General features: G+C 45.3%; 1 protein-coding gene across 2 annotated transcripts in view; it reads right to left on the reverse strand.

Moving 5' to 3' along the window:
- The window catches only part of RALGAPA2 (Ral GTPase activating protein catalytic subunit alpha 2), a 685399-nt gene that overhangs the window by 534943 nt on the left and 131901 nt on the right, over window positions 1-18555 (reverse strand). For both annotated transcript variants that reach the window (XM_082251348.1, XM_082251349.1), the window contains exons 8-9: window positions 11530-11668; window positions 1703-1902 (exon numbers count right to left, since the gene is read on the reverse strand). In XM_082251348.1, the coding sequence (XP_082107474.1) occupies window positions 1703-1902; window positions 11530-11668 (339 nt within the window). The remainder of the gene's footprint in view (window positions 1-1702; window positions 1903-11529; window positions 11669-18555) is intronic.

Consider the following 18555-nt stretch of genomic DNA (forward strand, 5'->3'; position numbering starts at 1 on the left):
TTTACTTGCCCCTTAAAATGAACCTATAAGCACCTATATAAACAATATGGAGAAGTTCATGGTTACATAGTAGGTAAGGTTGGATAAGGACAATAGTCCATCCAGTTAAACCTGTGTAGGTGTACGTGTGTCAGTGTCAGTAATTACTTCCCATATCCCTGTAGGTTGTGTTCTGTAAGATGCACGTCCAATAGTGTATTAAAAATATCAATACTCCCTGCTGCCATCACCAATTGCAGAAGAGAGTTCCACATCCTTATCGCCCGGACAGTGAAAAACCTTCTGCGCTGTCTATTGTTAAACTGCTTCTCCTCCAGTCTCATTGTGTTGCCCTGTGTCCTCTTACACTCCCTAAGAATTAATAGTTTTTTTCTAGGTTGGAATCACCATTGAGGTAAATCACTATCATGTCCCTTCTCAAGGGTCACTTCTCCAGTGAGAACACATTTAGTGCCTGTAGTTGTTCCTTGTAATTGAGGTCCTCCAGTTCCCATATTAATTTTTTTGCCCTTCTCTGGACTCTCTCCAGCTCATCCCTTCTGATGACTGGTGACCAGAATTGGACAGAATACTTCAGATGTGGCCTAACCAGAGTTTTATAAAGTGGCAGGATTATAGTTTTATCTCTGGAGTATATCCCCTTTTTTATGCACACTAAAAATCTGCCAGCTTTGGTAGCTGCAGCCTGACATTGCATGCTATTGCTCAGTATGTTATCTACTTGGACCCCCAGATCTTTCTCCATCCTTGATTCCCCCAGAGGTTCCCCCCTAGTGAGTAGTTTGCATTTATGTTTTTAGCCCCCAAGTGCATGACCTCATATTTCTCCACATTAAACCTCATTTGCCATGTAGTTGTCCACTCCATTATTTCTATATCCTGATGTGAAGTTAATACCCTACTTTTCTTTGTGTCATCTGTAAAAACGGAGATTGAGCTATTTATTCTATCCCCTATAACAGTTATGAAGAAATTAAACAGAATTGGTCCCATGACAGAGCCCTTGGGTACCCCACTTACCACTCAAGACCAGTCTGAGTACACGTTATTTATCATCACCCTTTGGACACGCCCCTGTAACCAGTTTTCTCGTGAACAGACCTAATGGTCCATGCCTACATATCTCAGCATGTATATTTAGCGTGTGTGGGGAACCATATCGAATGCTTTTGCAAAATCCAGATACACCACAACCACAGGCCTCCCCCAATCTAGATGGCAGCTCACTTCCTTGTAGAATGTTAACAGACTGGTCTGGCAGGAACGACACTTCGTAACCTCATTCTGATTACTATTAATGATACTGTTCAAAGTTTACAACAGAGGCACTGAATTCACAACTTCCCCTTTAAAGTTAATTTAGATGGGGATAAGAAAATTACAAAATATCTTGCTGGCAGAAGCTGGTAACAAGATACTGCCTAAAAAATAGTTGATACGCTGTTTGCATATAATGTTTGTGCAATATTTACATGAGTACAGTGTAAATGAACTCATTTTGCCACCACCAAAGCTTGGGAACAATACATCAAATGGGTGTGTACATTGTTAGTTTACCTTTACATTTTTTCTGTAAAGGAGACCACTTGAAGCTCTTTTACAGCATGTTAATGATATGAAAAAAACTTTATGTCCAGGAACAGGAGCACTTTATTGTATATGTTCTGATGCAGTACATAGGACCAGAGACTACTTCACATACCTGTATAAGTTTTGGCAGAACTTCTCCTCCATTTTTAGTGCTTTGAGTAGATGCTACATATTTCTTTTCCAAAAAGAAAGTGACAAGCCACTTAATAAACACAACTCTAGCTGCCATGTGTGGGATTTTTGTGCTATAGTGGTTTTCATTGTTACGGGTTGAGGTGACATACACTGGCTTTGGTCTGACATCTGGAATATCTAAAATACACAGAAAGATTTTATGTTATTTTCATTTTATCAGCAACTCTGCCCCAAGATTGACAAACAATGAGCATCATTGTCTCATACTCTGCATGTTAACAGGTTTCTGCCAGTTTCCTAAAAAATTTCCATATCTTTGTATTTACTCTAGTGAAAAACAAAGTAAAAATAGATTGAACCTGCTTTTATGTAACAGGCTATAAAGTGGGGACAAACCAATTATCGGCAAGGCCGATATATCGGGGGTCGATATGGATATGCACTTTTCCCGATATATCAGTATCGGCCCCGGAACTGGCCGATATTGCCGATATTTTTGTGACGTCATTCTGCCTTCTTAGGCCGCCTCCCTCGCCTTGGACAGCCTCGCATGGAGTCGGGACTAGTCTCGCAGGAGTGTATCACAGCCCTACACCCACCCACAGAAGCCCGGTACCAGCCAGCCACCCACAGGCCCTGTACCAGCCAGCCACCCACAGGCCCTGTACCAGCCAGCCACAGGCATTGTACCAGCCAGTCACCCACAGGCCCTGTACCAGCCAGTCACCCACAGGCCCTGTACCAGCCAGCCACCCACCCACCACCACAGGGTGCCAGCCAGCCAGTCATCCATCACAGGATGCCAGCCATTCACCACAGGGTGCCAGCAAGCCAGCCACCCACCACAGGGTGCCAGCAAGCCAGCCACCCACCACAGGGTGCCAGCAAACTAGCCACCCACCACAGGGTGCCAGCCAGCCACCCACCGAAGGATGCCACCCATAACAGGGTGCCAACAAGCCAGCCATTAAGCATTAAACAAAAATTAACATGTTCAGTACCATATTTGTGTCAAAAATTTTTTTTTTTTTTTTCAAAACTTTAAATGTACAAAATATCGGCCCATATTGGCCGATACCGATACTTTGTGACCAAAATATCGGTATCGGCCCTGAAAAAACATATCGGTCTCTCCCTACTATAAAGTATGTCTGCTGCACCCATATGAGCTGAGAGCATGCATTGGCTTTAAAAAAGAAAAAAAAAATCAAAAAGGAATGGTGATGTCCAGCCCACACTAATTCATAGGAACAAGTATAAAAAGTTGCAATACAAAGATTGTGCTGTTTAGTTGCTAGAGGTTAGCACACTATAGTCCCCATTCACTAAGCTATAATGATCTTTAATTGTCATTACAAATTGCAGTATTAACAGCCAGTGATAGCGGACAATAACAGACACATGATGGAAAATATGGACTATAGTGGCAAAAAACAAATAGTATGTATAGCGTTAACACAGGGCTTGACAAATTTACAAATTGACAAATCTAGGAGCCAGCTAAAGAGTCAAGAGCCAGTTTTGTGTGGCGATAGGTTTTGTGTATCGCAATCAATGTTTTAATGCATAGGCGCACACAGTGGGGAGCGAGGACACTTTACCCACGTGTGTGGAAGCAATCGGTTGGTAGTGGAGCCACTGGAATGCTTCCGCTTGACAAGTGAGCCCTGCTGCTTGCCTGCAAAAGGGCTAAACATAGAAAAAAAAAATAACCTGCTTGGCGCACTGAACTGCATGCCCCAGGTGTCAGGCGACACAAATTGTGCATCCCTGCAACAGTGAATGGGCTGACAAAAGCCCAGGCGCCAGGACGCAATTTCTAGTCACCATGGCGACCTGGTGCCTGGGATTTATTGAGCCCTGTGTTAACAGTTTGTGCAATGCTTTATAATACAAAAGGAGACAGTAAAATTACAATATAATTCAAGGAAAATTGGATTTTTGACTTACCGTAAAATCCTTTTCTCTTAAGCTCATTGACAGACGCAGTCCTCTTTGAGTAATATCAGTAGGGTTATACTGCCCCCTACAGGAGTAGGACACTAGGCAGGAAAAACGTTCTGGCCACACCTTAGGGGCAGTCCCAGAGGGTATATCCTCTCTCTCCCTGCTACAGGATGTCAGTTATGTAACAAAGCAGTGTCAGAGAATTTAACCCAATCCAACTCAAAAATAGAGGGGCGGGTACTGCGTCTGTCAATGAGCTTAAGAGAAAAGGATTTTACGGTAAGTCAAAAATCCAATTTTCTCTGTCGCTCATTGACAGACGCAGTCCTCTTTGATTAATATCAGTAGGGACGTCCCAAAGCAGTGCCACAAATGAGGGGTGGGATAACGGAAATCAAAATCCAATCCAGAAGGCCCAACCGGTGCCAACCAGAAGTCTTAAAGGCTCATCGGACAAAAGGATGAGACTCAACTGAAAACCCAACAGAAAACCCTCGAGGTAGACCACCGGTCTCCTCAAACAGCGGCCTGCAGAACCTTGCGGCCAAAAGAGGCATCCGCCGATGCCAGCACATCAACTTTATAACATTTTGTAAAGGTATGAACCGACGACCAGGTAGCCGCCTTGCAAACCTGAACCACTGACGCCTGATGGCGGAAGGCCCAGGAAGCACTAAGCGCCCGAGTGGAGTGCGCCTTAACAGGGAACGGAGGAACCCGACCCTTAATAGAATAAGCCTGTACCACCGTCTTTCTGATCCATCTAGAGATAGTTGTGGCAGACGCAGGCAACCCCTTTCTAGGGCCATCCGTGATCACAAAAAGTGAATCCGTCTTACGGAAAGATTACGTAGTAGTCAAGTACACCCTGATCGCCCGAACCACATCCAAGGAGTGTAAAGCAAACTCCCGAGGATGACTGGGCTTAGGACACAGGGAAGGTAGCACAATATCTTCATTCAAATGAAACTCTGAAACCACCTTAGGAAGGAAGGATGGATTCGGACGAAGAACCACCTTATCCCTATGAACCACCAGATACGGGGAACGACAGGACGATGCGGCCAGTTCTGACACCCTGCGTGCAGAAGTGATAGCCACCAAAAAGGCCATCTTCTGGGATAAAGTAAGCAAGGGAATCTCCCTAATATTTTCAAAGGGAGGTTTCTGAAGAACCAACAACACCAAATTAAGATCCAAGGGCGGCAAGGGTGCGCGCACCGGCGGAGCCAGGTGCCGCACCACCAGGATGAAATTCCGCACCAAGGACTGAGTAGCCAGAGGCTTCTGAAAGATTGCTAATGCTGAAACCTGACCCTTGATAGTGCTCAAGGCCAGTTTCTGCTCAACCCCCTGTTGCAGAAAAGCCAATATTCGGGCCACCGAGTAAGAACGTGGAGGAAACCCAAGTGATTCACACCACGCGATATAAGACTTCCATGTGCGATGATAGACTTTTCTGGAAGTCTCTTTCCTCGCTTTAATCAGAGTAGGAATAACTGAAGCTGACAAACCCTTGTCCTTCAGCACCTGGGTCTCAACAGCCAGGCCGTTAAAGCCAGCGATCGTAAAGCAGGATGGAAGATCGGTCTCTGAGCCAGCAGATCCTCCCTGAGAGGAAGTCGCCAAGGAGCGTCCGCGACCAGCCTGACCAGGTCGGCGTACCAGGCCCGACGAGGCCAGTCCGGAGCTACCAGGATAACTGGAATTCCCTCCACCTCTATCCTGCGAAGAAGTTTCGGCAGCAACTTGAGAGGAGGGAAGGCATACAGTAGCTGATACTGCCCCCACGGGGCGACCAGCGCGTCTGCGGTGTCCGCTAGAGGATCGCGGGAGCGGGCTACAAACCTCCACACCTTCCTGTTGAGCCGAGATGCCAACAGATCCACATCCGGGGTGCCCCAACGAAGGCACAATTGGTGAAATATCGCTGGATGAAGAGACCATTCCACTTGATCCAGAATCTGACGGCTGAGAAAATCTGCCTGCCAATTTTCTACCCCCGGAATGAATACCGCGGAGAGAGCTGGAACAAATCATTCCGCCCAACGAAGGATGCCAGCCACTTCCACGGCCGCCAGGACACTCTTGGTGCCCCCCCTGGTGATTGAAGTAAGCCACGGCCGTGGCATTGTCCGACTGGATCCGCACCGGGCTGCCCCGGAGCTGCTCGGTCCAGTGAATCAGACAAAGTCTGATCGCTCTCAGTTCCAATACATTTATCGGTAACCTGGATTCTTCCAGGGACCAGAGCCCCTGAGCAGATCGTCTGCCGAGAACCCCACCCCACCCGCATAGACTGGCATCCGTGGTGACAATCCTCCAATAAATTGGAAGAAATTACTTCCCCTGACTGAGCATTGGTGACCGAAGCCACCAAACCAGAGATTCTCTGGTCCGTTCGCTCAGCCGGATCCGATTGTCCAGGGAATCGTGATTCCGGTTCCATTTGAGAAGAATCTCCTTTTGAAGAATCCGGGTAGGATACTTGGCAAACTGTACTGCCTCGAAGGAGGCCACCATCAGTCCCAGAACCCTCATGCAAGTCCGCTGGGAAGGCCAGTTGACGGTCAATAATAACTGAGTCGCCGACTGAATCTTCCGGAGTTTCTCCGCCAGGAGAAACACTTTTGCCAAGGATGTATCCAAAGTTAGGCCCAGATAGTTCAGTCTCCTGGTGGGGACCAGGGATGATTTCTGCCGGTTCACCAGCCACCCAAACTCTTCCAAAGAGATCATAGTGATCTCCAAGTTTAGCAACAGAGCCTGCGGAGACTCCGCACGGAGTAGAAGGTCGTCTAGGTAGCCTAGAACCGAAATGCCCCGTTGTCGCAACAGTGCCAAAACTGGAGCCAAGACTTTTGTGAAGACCCGGGGAGCAGAGGCGAGACCAAAGGGTAACGCCGCAAACTGATAATGGTTCTCTCCCACGGAAAAGCGAAGGAAACGCTGATGTCCTGCATAAATGGGAATGTGAAGATAGGCATCCTTGATGTCTATGGACGCCAGAAAATCCCCCTGATGCAGGGAGACCACTACTGTTCGAATGGACTCCATCTTGAATTTTTGCACCCGGACAAAATGATTGAGTGCTCTCAAGTCCAGAATTGGACGCACCTTGCCCTCTTTCCTGGGTATTGTGAATAGGTTCGAATAGAACCCCTGAAAACGTTCTGTCCAAGGAACGTGGACCACCACTCCTTGTTGCATCAAATCCGTCACTGCCCCCCGCAAAGCTTCTAAGCGATCCGGGTATAGTCAGATATTGGAAGGGAAGAACCGCAACGGTGGAAGTGATTGAAACTCGATCTTGTATCCCGACCGTATGACCTCTTGAACCCATTTGTCTGGAATCCTGGAGAGCCATGGGTCCGGAAACCGGTGAAGACGTCCCCCCACCCCAGATATGGTTGGGGGCGCACCTTCAGGCTGTATTGGTCTGATCTTCAGGTCTGGCAGGGCCGGACCTTTGTTTACCCGACCAGCGGCCTTTGAAACCCCCTGGGGGGGCTTTGGAGGACTTCGCCTTCTCGCCCGCCCCAGAGGAGCGAAAAAACTTCTTGTGAGCGGAAAAGGAAGGTCCCCGTCTGCGACGAGGTCCTTTCCCCTTAGTAGCCTGTGGTAAAAAGGTGCTCTTGCCACCAGTGAGACCCTTGATGATTTCATCCAAGGTGGCACCAAACAGGCGATCCCCTTGAAAGGGGAGATTAGTCAAAGCTTTTTTGGAAGCTTGATTCGCCGACCAGCATTTTAACCACAGCATACACCGAAGGACCACCGCCGAGATCGATATGCGCCCCATTAATGGAGTGGCTTCCAGGGCGGCGTCACAGACAAACGGTAGCGCTTGTACCATCTGCTCCAGCAAGTCCGATACTGCCGGGGGGAGACTTCTCCCCTCCAGATCTCGGCGTAACAACTTGGTCCACTCTGTCAATGTTTGTGCAACCAGAGCAATGGTGAACACTGGCCTTAAGGCTGACCCTATCAGGGAAAATATAGAGCGGGATATAGATTCCGCTTTACGGTCCACCGGATCCCGAAAAGACGGAGCGTCCTCCACCGGGATAACAGTAGCTTTATTTAATCTGGAAAATCGGTGAATCCACCGACGGTGGTACCGTCCATTTATTAAGGAGGGATTCTTCAAACGGATAGCGTCTAGCAATCCGTTTGGAAATACCAGGGGCTCGTTTTGGACGGACCCATTCTTACTTAATTATATCTTGAAAACATTTGGGCAAAGGAAACACCTTTGCCATCTTGGTAGGCTTGCGAGTACCAAAAGTAATTTCAGTATCAACTGCTTCCGTAGGTATAAGCTCAAGTCTTAAAGTTTCCCGCACAGACACACTCAGTGCATCTACCAGTGCTTCATCTTGCGCTATAGCGGAGGCAGAAATGTCTTCCTCGCTATCCAAGTAGATGGGATACGAGGCACTAGCCCCAGAAGAGGGACCTGCAGCCGCCGCGACAGGCTCAGAATCTGTATCTGAAGTGTCAGACGAAATAGGGGTAGGCGGGGGTCGCTTTTTCGCCCCCCGTCCCTGACAGGCCACCTCCACCCGGGATACAAAAGACTCCAAAACCGCTGACAATGCATCAATAGTAAGTGGAGAACTGGAGGGTCCTGCGGCCACCTCGAGGGGATCAGGTGGGGATACATGTGTGGCAGGGTCCATGATAAATCCAGGAACACCTGCCAGCAAACAAGGATTGCAAAAGAAAAAAACTTTTTTTTTTTTTTTTTTGTGTATGTAATCCCCCAGCGCAACAGTGCCCCTCAGTGCCACCTGCTTCGGACCCCCACAGAGAGAGAGAGAGAGAGAGAGAGAGAGACCCCAAGGGCTCACCACCTGATGCACAGAAGCTTCTATCGAACTGCTCTCAGCGCTGTCCTTACAGAACAGGAAGTCTTATGGATTGATTTACCCGGGTAAAGGAGGTGGCTCCGCCCCTTTACTCGTCTTCCGGCACTCCCCCCGCTGCTCCTCGAGGCAGCTGGGTGTATCCAAGATGGCCGCCGCCATACAGGGGACATTAGGCTACGCCAAAATGGCGGCCCGCGGAAGGATGGTGGCTCCGTGTGCCCCGTGGAAGGATGGCGGTCCGTGCAGCTGCATCGCTAATGGAGGACTCCCGTGCGATAGGTAGGTGCCTGATAGTATCACCCCTCTGCACGACTGTTTCAACAGTAACGCCAGCGGCGCCCTGTCTCCATCCCTGACTGACAGTCATGGATTCCTTAGTCCTTTTACAGTGCAGGCTCTCCTTGCAGCGACAGACCCATATAGATTGTCAGCTCCCAAACCAAGCCTCCTGGAGTGGTATACCTTACTTACCCACTCACACTAGCAAGGGGGAGATATGTGAAGTGTGTCACAGGATAGAGGGGAACCCGGGATCATGAGGGTCCGACCATCCACAGAGGGGCCCGCATCTATTCCCAAAACCCGACAGGGGGAGAGGGGGAACATTCTACTCACCATACCGGAAACAAGCGGGCACCCACTCCTAACAGAACCCCTCTCCACCGAGGTGGGGGGCTGTCGAACAATACGGACGCCGCGACTCAGTTTCTGACTGGTCGTAGGCGTCCTGGGGAGACGTTTAACTCGCGGGTCCAGTGGGACTATGTCGCGGCCGACCCAGCGCGGAGCTAGGGCCTGCACGCGCTCGTAGGCCGGCTGGGGTGACCACTGGATCTCAACATCCAGCCCGTCGCCCAGCTCCAGCATAATTGCTTGAAGATCTCACAGGAACAAAAACTGGAGAGAAAAAGCTAACTAAAAAAGATTTATCTAAAAAAGCTTGCCAGGACCAGAGATCCCAGCAAGGAACTTAGGTCCTTACTCCTGACTAGGCAGAAAAAAACTGACATCCTGTAGCAGGTAGAGAGAGGATATACCCTCTGGGACTGCCCCTAAGGTGTGGCCAGAACGTTTTTCCTGCCTAGTGTCCTACTCCTGTAGGGGGCAGTATAACCCTACTGATATTAATCAAAGAGGACTGCGTCTGTCAATGAGCGACAGAGAAAGAAGGTTTTTTTTTTAATACAGACAGGTCTTTTAATTTGGTGTCATATTCCGATTCTTATTTCATTTTGCACATTTTAAAGTGGATTTAAAGACAACATGTTTAAACTTAATTTTGGATAGAGAGGAGAGGGGTTACAATCCCTCTCTGCTTCTTGCATTGCTGTCTGCTTCCTCGCTATGGAAATTATTTTTATTTGTTCTAGTAGCCCCTTACTCCTGTTCAGAATGTGATGGGAAATCAAACATTTTTGAGTTGTCACAGCAACAGGAGGGGAGAGAAAATCTTCTAATGAGTCAATTTGTTCAAATGACAATTGTCTAAATCAACTCTTTAGAGATATACCATTTTACTCTCTGCTTTGTCTCTGGGACAGAAAATTAGAGGAAATTTTCTTGATGGGACATAATCACCACTCTATCAAAAAATGAAAAAAGAAAAAAAAATGGCTTCACTTTAATTATAAAGAAAAAGGGAAATGTGAAAAACTTGACTTTTTATAGAACGAACTAAGTGGTAATGCAAAAAGTCTTGCAAACATAAATCGAAGCATCTGATACAGCTGAGGTTCAGAGTGTCAGCTTTCCCAAACTACCTATAAATTGGTGGAATAACACAGAATAATATCCATTCACATGAAGACTTAAAATGAACCTGTCTGCAACGTTTAACTCCTAAAGTTTAAGTTCATCTTTCTTAACATGTTACACCCATATTCAAACAGACTTGCCCCCACACCCCCCTGATCCCCCCCACCCACCGACTAGCTGTCACAAAAAAAAAAAAACCTGACCGCAGCACTCATTCACAGTCCTCTGTGAATGGAAAACTACAAGTCCCAAGAGCCTTTGCAACGAAGTGGAGCGATATGGTAGTTCATTGAGCCTTCCTGTCATATTGTATCTGCACAAAGATACACTGACGGGTCTGCAGGAGACCTGCATGGCACCAGCGATCTGCTGCTTGCTGGTGCAATGCTTTATAGGCTCCAGAAACAAAAATAATAAATGCACATTTATGTACCTGAAAAAAATGTGCATTTGTTATTTTTTAGTAAAAGGTGAACTTATCCTTTAAGTCCTACCAAAGAGCAGGCATCACAATTTGGTTTCAACTATCTTTATTAGTCATAAAACCCTCCTCTGCGTGCCTCTTTTTTTATTTTTGCTTTTTTACAAGGGGCATAATTTCTGAGCTAAAGGGCTGGTGGATATGTAACATTTGGGTGTAACATGAAACATGTTACAAAGGTGGAAATATCCTTGTGGGCCGGTTCACATTAGTGCGATCACAGAGATCGCATGTAATTCGGAGCGCACTGCTCCTAAATTACATGCGATCTCTGTGCGGTGCAAATTTCGGCCATACAGTTTGTATGGCTGAATTCGCACCGCAATCACACTAAACACGCAAATGGCCCTTTTTTTTATCCGCAGCAGAATCGGATCGCATGGTGGTTCACACTAGTGCGATCCGATTCTGTGCGAACTTGCAGATCGCACTGCGATATGCGATCTCAACTGGGGGTGTCGTTAACTTTTAATTGACACGCCCTGCGTATCGCATATGGCAGTGTGAGCTGCCAGGGGTGCGGATGCGATGCAGGAACATGCTGCATATTCGCAGCATTCCCGAATCACAGAAGTGTGAACCCTAAATCATGTTTTTTTTAGCAATACACTAAGGCCACAAAAGAGCAAGCAGTCAAGATTAAATAATGTAGGCAAAGTTATACTGCACATTAGTAACATATACATGAAAAGAAATAAAGTACAGTTAAAGCTGATATATGTACAGTAGATATGTAGTACCAATACTCACCAAGTACAGGCTTATAAAGGTTGGTTAACTTTGTAAATGAAGGAAACAAATGATGAAGATAATACTTTCTAAACAGATTAAATAAAAACTTAAAGCCTGTGTCTTGGTTTTCTTTATTTCTCCATGATAAACTTGCAGCCTGTAAATAAAAATAAATATATTTTATTTTTAAAATGTATGTGTATAGAGTACAAAAGTCTGAGACATGATCTCAGTAAAATGATGCCACATTCCAAAAATTGATATTTGTAAACCGGAAGAGGGGAGAAAAAGATTATATTTTCATCCCCTTATAGAGCGTAGGACTTTGAAGGCATCCACTGACTGATCTTAGGAAAGCTATACAATTTGAAGAAATATATATAAAAACAAATTTATTGTACAAACGTTTCATAAAAAAACATCAAACAAACAAATAGCCATGTAACAGTATGCTCCTAAATCAAAAGAACCCATGTGCATGACAAGCATAACATGTTTGATTGATTATTTTCGGACCATGAGTGGTAAAACTTATCAATTTAAGATATGCAGGGTTTAGTTGTAGTGGAAATGTAACCAAAGAATCGCTACGCATTTCGCTCCACAGCTTCTTCAGGCGATTCCGTGGAGCTAGGAGATACAGCATAATGAATATACAATCTCTAATCTATAAATATATTCATTTGAAGTATACAGTTCATCATATCATTAGGTACACAAATTGTTTTATATTGATTATACAAAATCTACTATGGTTACTAGTAGTTTCCCAATTTATTTTATTTTAATCTCAGGTATAAAGAGAACCTGGGACATCTAATACAGAACCACAAAAAAAAGAAGAAGAAGAAGAAAACCCCACAACACCTTGACCTATCCTCAGCCTAAAAAAATGGGGGAATCCATGAAGGGCCATAAATTCTAAATTTAATGAAACGAGAGACAAATCTCCTCTCCTGTATCCACTAATAAAGGGGTATGGGGAGGGGGGGGGGGGGTTTGCTGTAGTTAAGTTTAATATCCTCCTTGCAATAAGAGATATGTACATTTCTCGGCCAAGGGTATAATGACTGTAATTTAAAAAATTACTTACTTATGGCAGCAGGAGCATTAGATATCTTATATTCTCCCCATATGTGAAATCAAAGGGTTGCCGAGATCATATGGCTGTTTCAAAAGACTATAACATATGTGTCTCCTTTCAATATAGGCAGTGGAGGAAGGGAGAGAAAGACAAAAATCATATATATATATATATATATATATATATATATATATATATATATATATATATATATATATATATATATAGTCATGAGTGTCTGATCCCGAATCCACAAATATAGTGCTGCACAGTTCAGTTTAATAAACTAAGCTTTGCGTGTAACAAAATGTTACATGCAGAGTGCCGATCCAGGTATACTGCCACCAGCCTCTGCGGGAGACTCTTGTAGTGTCTTCTAGGACTCCTACCGTTCTTCCCCTCCATACATAGGAGGGAAGTGGCCACTTGTCATGGGCTACACACCCCCATGTCCAACGCGCCGCATCATGCCGGCCGGGACGTGGGCGGACATGTCTCCGGGTGTGTGTGGCTGCTGCAAAGGAAGTCGCCCACATCCGGGGATGATGGGACGGAAGCCAAAACGCAATCCCATATGCTCACTTCCGGTCAGATCTACTATACACTGAAGTTGCACGTGTAGGTTGACACGTACTGGATCAGGGATGTCAATAAAGGCTCCCGTCCCGTCAGAAGCTACACAGTTGGCCCCAGAAAAGAAAAAAAAAAAAAAAAATGTACCTATATAAAAATGGTGAGAAAATATAGTAATGACAAGCTTTTCTCAAACTGGGGAGACAGAGGAACAAAAATATATTAAACCTGATCATGGCTATTTGAGCTTATCAGGGTACACGTCTGCATATGCACACTCATATCTAAAATCACCCACTATTATTCACATCTGTAATTCACACTTCAATATATACACATTCCAGTATACATTTTTATATATAATTTATTTTTATAAATACATTTTTTTTTTTTTTTTAATTTTTTGAATTCCCATCACTGTTCAAATACACTATTTTTTATGTTTTTCATGGAGTTATTTACATATCACATATCTACACATTTATTTACTTTTTTCAATTTTTTTCACATTACCTATGATATAGAGCCCATTTGCACTTATTGTTTTATACGTCATCATATTTTAGTATATTTTAATATACTTTTGTTCCTCTGTCTCCCCAGTTTGAAACAAGCTTGTCATCGCTATATTTATATAGGTACATTTTGGTTGTATTTACAACCCTTTTTTTTTTTCTTTTCTGGGGCCAACTGTGCAGCTTCTGATGGGACGGGAGCCTTTATTGACATCCCTGCTCCAATACGTGTCATACCTACACGTGCAACTTCCGCGTATAGTCGATCCGACCGGAAATGAGCATATGTGATTGCCTTTCTGCTTCCGTCCCGTCACCGCCCCCCCCCCCTCCCCCCCGAAGTAGGCGGCTTCTTTTGCAGCCGCACACACCCGGAGACATATCCTCCCACGTCCCGGCCGGCATGATGCGGCGCGTTGAACGTGGGGGGGGGGGGGGTGTAGCCAATGACAAGCGGCCACTTCCCTCCTATATATGAAACTAAGGGCAATATATATATATATATATATATATATATATATATATATATATATATATATATATATTTTTTTTTTCCATTCTTCAAGAACAACCTATTTTAGGGCCTGGATGCTGGATGGAGAGTGATGCTCAACTTGTCTCATCAGAATTCCCCAGAGATGTTTCCCAATTGGGTTCAGATCAGGAAACATATTTGGCCACTGAATCACTTGCACCCTTCAGAAATGCAACAGTGGCGTTAGATGTGTGTTTTGGATCATGGTCATGCTGGAAAAGTGCATGATGACCAAGGACACAGAGTGACGGCAGCATCTTCTCTTTCAATGTAGAGCAGCACTCAAGAAGCCCACAGAAGGACACTGCCACCATGCATTTTTCTTTCACATCTCACCTTTGCGACACCATACAGTTTTAAAGCCATCAGTTCCAAAAACATTTATTTTGGTCTCATCACTCCAGAGTAGATTCCCATTAGTCTTCTTTTCCAGCATGGGCCCTGGCAAATTCTAGATGGGCTTTTTTGTGCATGGGCTTTAGGAGATGCTTCCTTCATGGACAACACCCATGCATGCCATTTCTGTGTCACGGGAAACAATCACCCCAGTTTGGTTTTCTACTTCTTTAGCTAACTGCAGTGAACTTGCATGCTGATTTTCTTCAACCCTTCTCATCAGAAGACTCTACTGTGGAGATGTTTACTTCCGTGGACGCCTGGACGTTTCTGTGAGATGGTTGCAGTTCCATCTTTGTTACATTTTTGGATCACTTTTGCTACAGTATCCTGACTGATAAGCTTTGCTGATCTTCTTGTAGCCTTCACCTTTCTTGTGTAAAGAAATAATTTTCTCTTTCTCAGGCCTTGTGACATTTCTTTACATGTGGTGCCATTGCTGACAGCATGAAATCGGAAGAGGTTGTCTTTGTTAAGTAAAGCCCTTTTATAATCAACTGTCTTCTGGACACCTGTTTAACCACTTGCTGACTAACCGCCGTACTTATAATGCGGCAGGTTGGCTCTGTCCTGCGAAACTACGTACCTGTACGCCGTTTAGTGGGACAGCTAGTTGGGGAGCGCGCACGTGCCACGGGGGGCCAATCAGCGAGACCGGCGGCCGCAATGTCCACCAGACACTTGCAATCGCTTCCCATGGAGGCAGAATGGCGGTCTGCCGATGTAAACACACATGTTCCGTTAGTAATGAACACAGGGATCCCCATGTTCCTCCTTTTTAGAAACACAGGTCTCTGTGTTCATCCCAACCACAATTAGAAAGCACCCCCTAGGGAGACATTTAACCCATTGATCGCCCCCTCCTCCCTGCCAGTGTCATTAGTACAGTAACAGTGCATATATTTTAGCACTGATTACTGTAGTAATGTCACTGGTCCCCCCAAAAGTGTGAAAAATGTCAGTTAGGTGTCCGATCTGTCCACCGCAATGTCGCAGTCCCGCTAAAACTCACTGATCAACGTCATTACTAGTAAAAAAAATAAATAAATAAAAATGACATAAATCTTTCCCCTAGTTTGTAGACGCGATACATTTTGCGCAAACCAATCAATATGCACTTATTGGGATTTTTTTTACCAAAAATATGTAGCAGAATACATATTGGCCTAAAATGATGAAAACATTTGATTTTAAAAAAATTTTTACTGGGAATGTTTTATAGCAGAAAGTAAAAAAAAGGGATTTTTGACTTGCCGTAAAATCCATTTCTCTGATTTTCATTGACGGACACATCTCCTGATCTTCATAACTATTGGGTTATATTGCCCCCTACAGGAGTAGGACACTAGGCTATGGGCAGTCCCAGGAGGTATACTCTCTCTCCCTGCTACAGGTACTCCGTTTTGTTACAAGCAGTGTCAGAAGAATTACAACTCCACAGAGGGGTGAGTGCTGTGTCCATCAATGAACATCAAAGAAATGGATTTTACGGTAAGTCAAAAATCTAATTTTCTCTTTCGTTTATTGACAGACACAGCAACTGATCTTCATAACCATTGGGACGTCCCAAAGCAGTGTAAAAAATGAGGGGTGTGAAAAGTAAAAAAATTCCCCAGGCTAAACAGTAGCCAACCAGGCAACAGGAGCTCAACCAAAACAACTGGGCCCACCTGAAAAAAACAATACACTCTCAAAGAGGATGAAATCCTCTAAATAGCAGCCTGCAAAACCTTGCAGTCAAAAGAAGAATCCGCAGATGCCAACTTATCAACCTTATAAAACTTTGTGAAAGTGTGCACCGACGACCAGATGGCTGCCTTGCAAACCTGCGTCATTGACGCCTGATGACGGAAGGCCCAGGAGGCACTGGAGTGCCCGAGTAGAATGCGCCTTAACAGGGAAAGGAGGAACCTGACCCTTGATGGAATAGGCCCGAATCACCGTCTGTCCGATCCATCTAGAAATGGTCGCATAGGAAGCAGACAACCCTTTCCGAGGCCCATCCGTGAGTACAAACAGTGAGTCTGACTTCCTAAAAGACTCCGTAGCTGCCAGGTACACCCTAATTGTTCAGACCACATCCAAGGCAATTTCCGTTGGATGTTTCCGGGTGGGACACGGGAAGGCAACACAATGTATTTATTCAACGTAAAATCAGAGAAAACATTTGGGAGGAACGACTGACAGGGTGGAAGAACCACCTTAAGCCTGTGAATGACCATTTAAGGTGAACGACAGCATAACGCTGCCAATTCCGATACCCTGCACGCAGAGGTGATGGCCACCAAAAATGCCACCTTCCGAGACAGCGTAAATAAGGGAATCTCCCGAAGATTCTCAAAAGGAGGTTTCTGGAGGACCGAAAGCACCACATTGAGGTCCCAAGGGGGCAACGGAGACTGCACTGGAGGAACCAAATGTCGGACACCCTGAAGAAAGGTAAGAACCAGGGAGTGTGTGGCCAAGAGTCATTGCAACACCTGGCCCTTGATGGTACTAAAGGCCAATTTCTGTTCAATCCCCCCAGTGAAGGAAGGTAAAAATCCGAGCCAACAAGAAGGAGCGAGGATGAACACCAAGAGACTCACACCACGCAATGTACGTCTTCCACATATGGTGGTAGATCTTCCTAGAAGTAGATTTCCTAGCTTTTAACAGCGTTGGAATCACTGACAAAGATAAACCTTTAATTTTTTGTGGTAAAGATTCAGCGCTGAATTTTGAGAAACAATATGTAGACCAGCAGCTAACACTTCAAGGGCAATAAAAAACACCTTTAAAACAATGTGTAAACAATAGTGCAGCGCAGTCATAAAACTCTCTGATAGATAACCCACAGAGACAGAATCAACATAAGGATGCACAATGATATTAATATTAATATTGCGAGAGGCAGTCCATAGTTTGAAGATATGCCAAGAAAGGAAAGATAGTCCACTTGTGGTTTGGTGAAAAAACACACAGTTAAATGTGACTTCCGTGCTTGCAGCTTCCCTCCACCAAGCAATCTCTGCCTCTCACCTTAATAACGTGATCCTACAGGGTCAAAACACATATATCTCTCAATTGAATCAGGGAACAGCTTGGATCATTGGAGGATTCAGCACAGAGCACCTGCACTTTTCTTATTTGGCACTCAAGATCTATTTGTACTTTCACCCAAGTCACAAATGAACTTTTATTTGGACTAATATTTGCACATTTGCACTTGAAGCACCATCAATGTATTTTATTGTGACAATATTTATTTGATTTATTTTCATGATAACTTTGATTGCTATCCAGCCACTTACAGTATTATTGTTATTATTATAATATTTATCCACACCATACAATTAATTTATTGATTGATTATTTATCAGCACCCAGCACTTTATTTTTACGCCTACTCTTCCCCAACCTGGGACACTGCCTAGCCATTGTCCACCACTCAGCAAGCGCTATAGTTGGCCCTAACTCCCCCTGGGGTCTTATCTCTACTTTATCTTACTTTATCCCCTATAGCAGCTGCATTTCTCCACCTATATCCCTTTACCCACTTCACCCATACCTATCTGTTGGAACATCCTAGGCGCGAGGGATATACACACCATAGAGGGTCAGGAGGGGAATGTGCTCCAAAGACTCTAAGTCACTGCCCCAGCATAGGTGGGGGGGGGGGGATGGGGGACAGATGAAAGGGAAGTGCCTGACGGGAAGGCGGGAACCCAGGGGTCCGACTGAGGGGCCCATGTCCACCCCAAAACCCTCCAGGGGAAAAGAGGGGACAGCTACTCACTATAGCAGGAACCAGGTGGCCATCACTCCAGACAGAACACCTCGCCATCGAAATGGGGGGGCTGTTGGCCAGATGGAACACTGCGACTCAGGCCAAGACCCGGTCGTATGCGACCTCGCGAGGTGTTTAACTCGCAGGCCAGCCCCCATCCAGTGAGGCTATG

Source organism: Pelophylax lessonae (assembly GCF_965119305.1).
Source record: "Pelophylax lessonae genome assembly, chromosome: 3".
In the NCBI taxonomy this organism is placed as follows: Eukaryota; Metazoa; Chordata; class Amphibia; order Anura; family Ranidae; genus Pelophylax; species Pelophylax lessonae.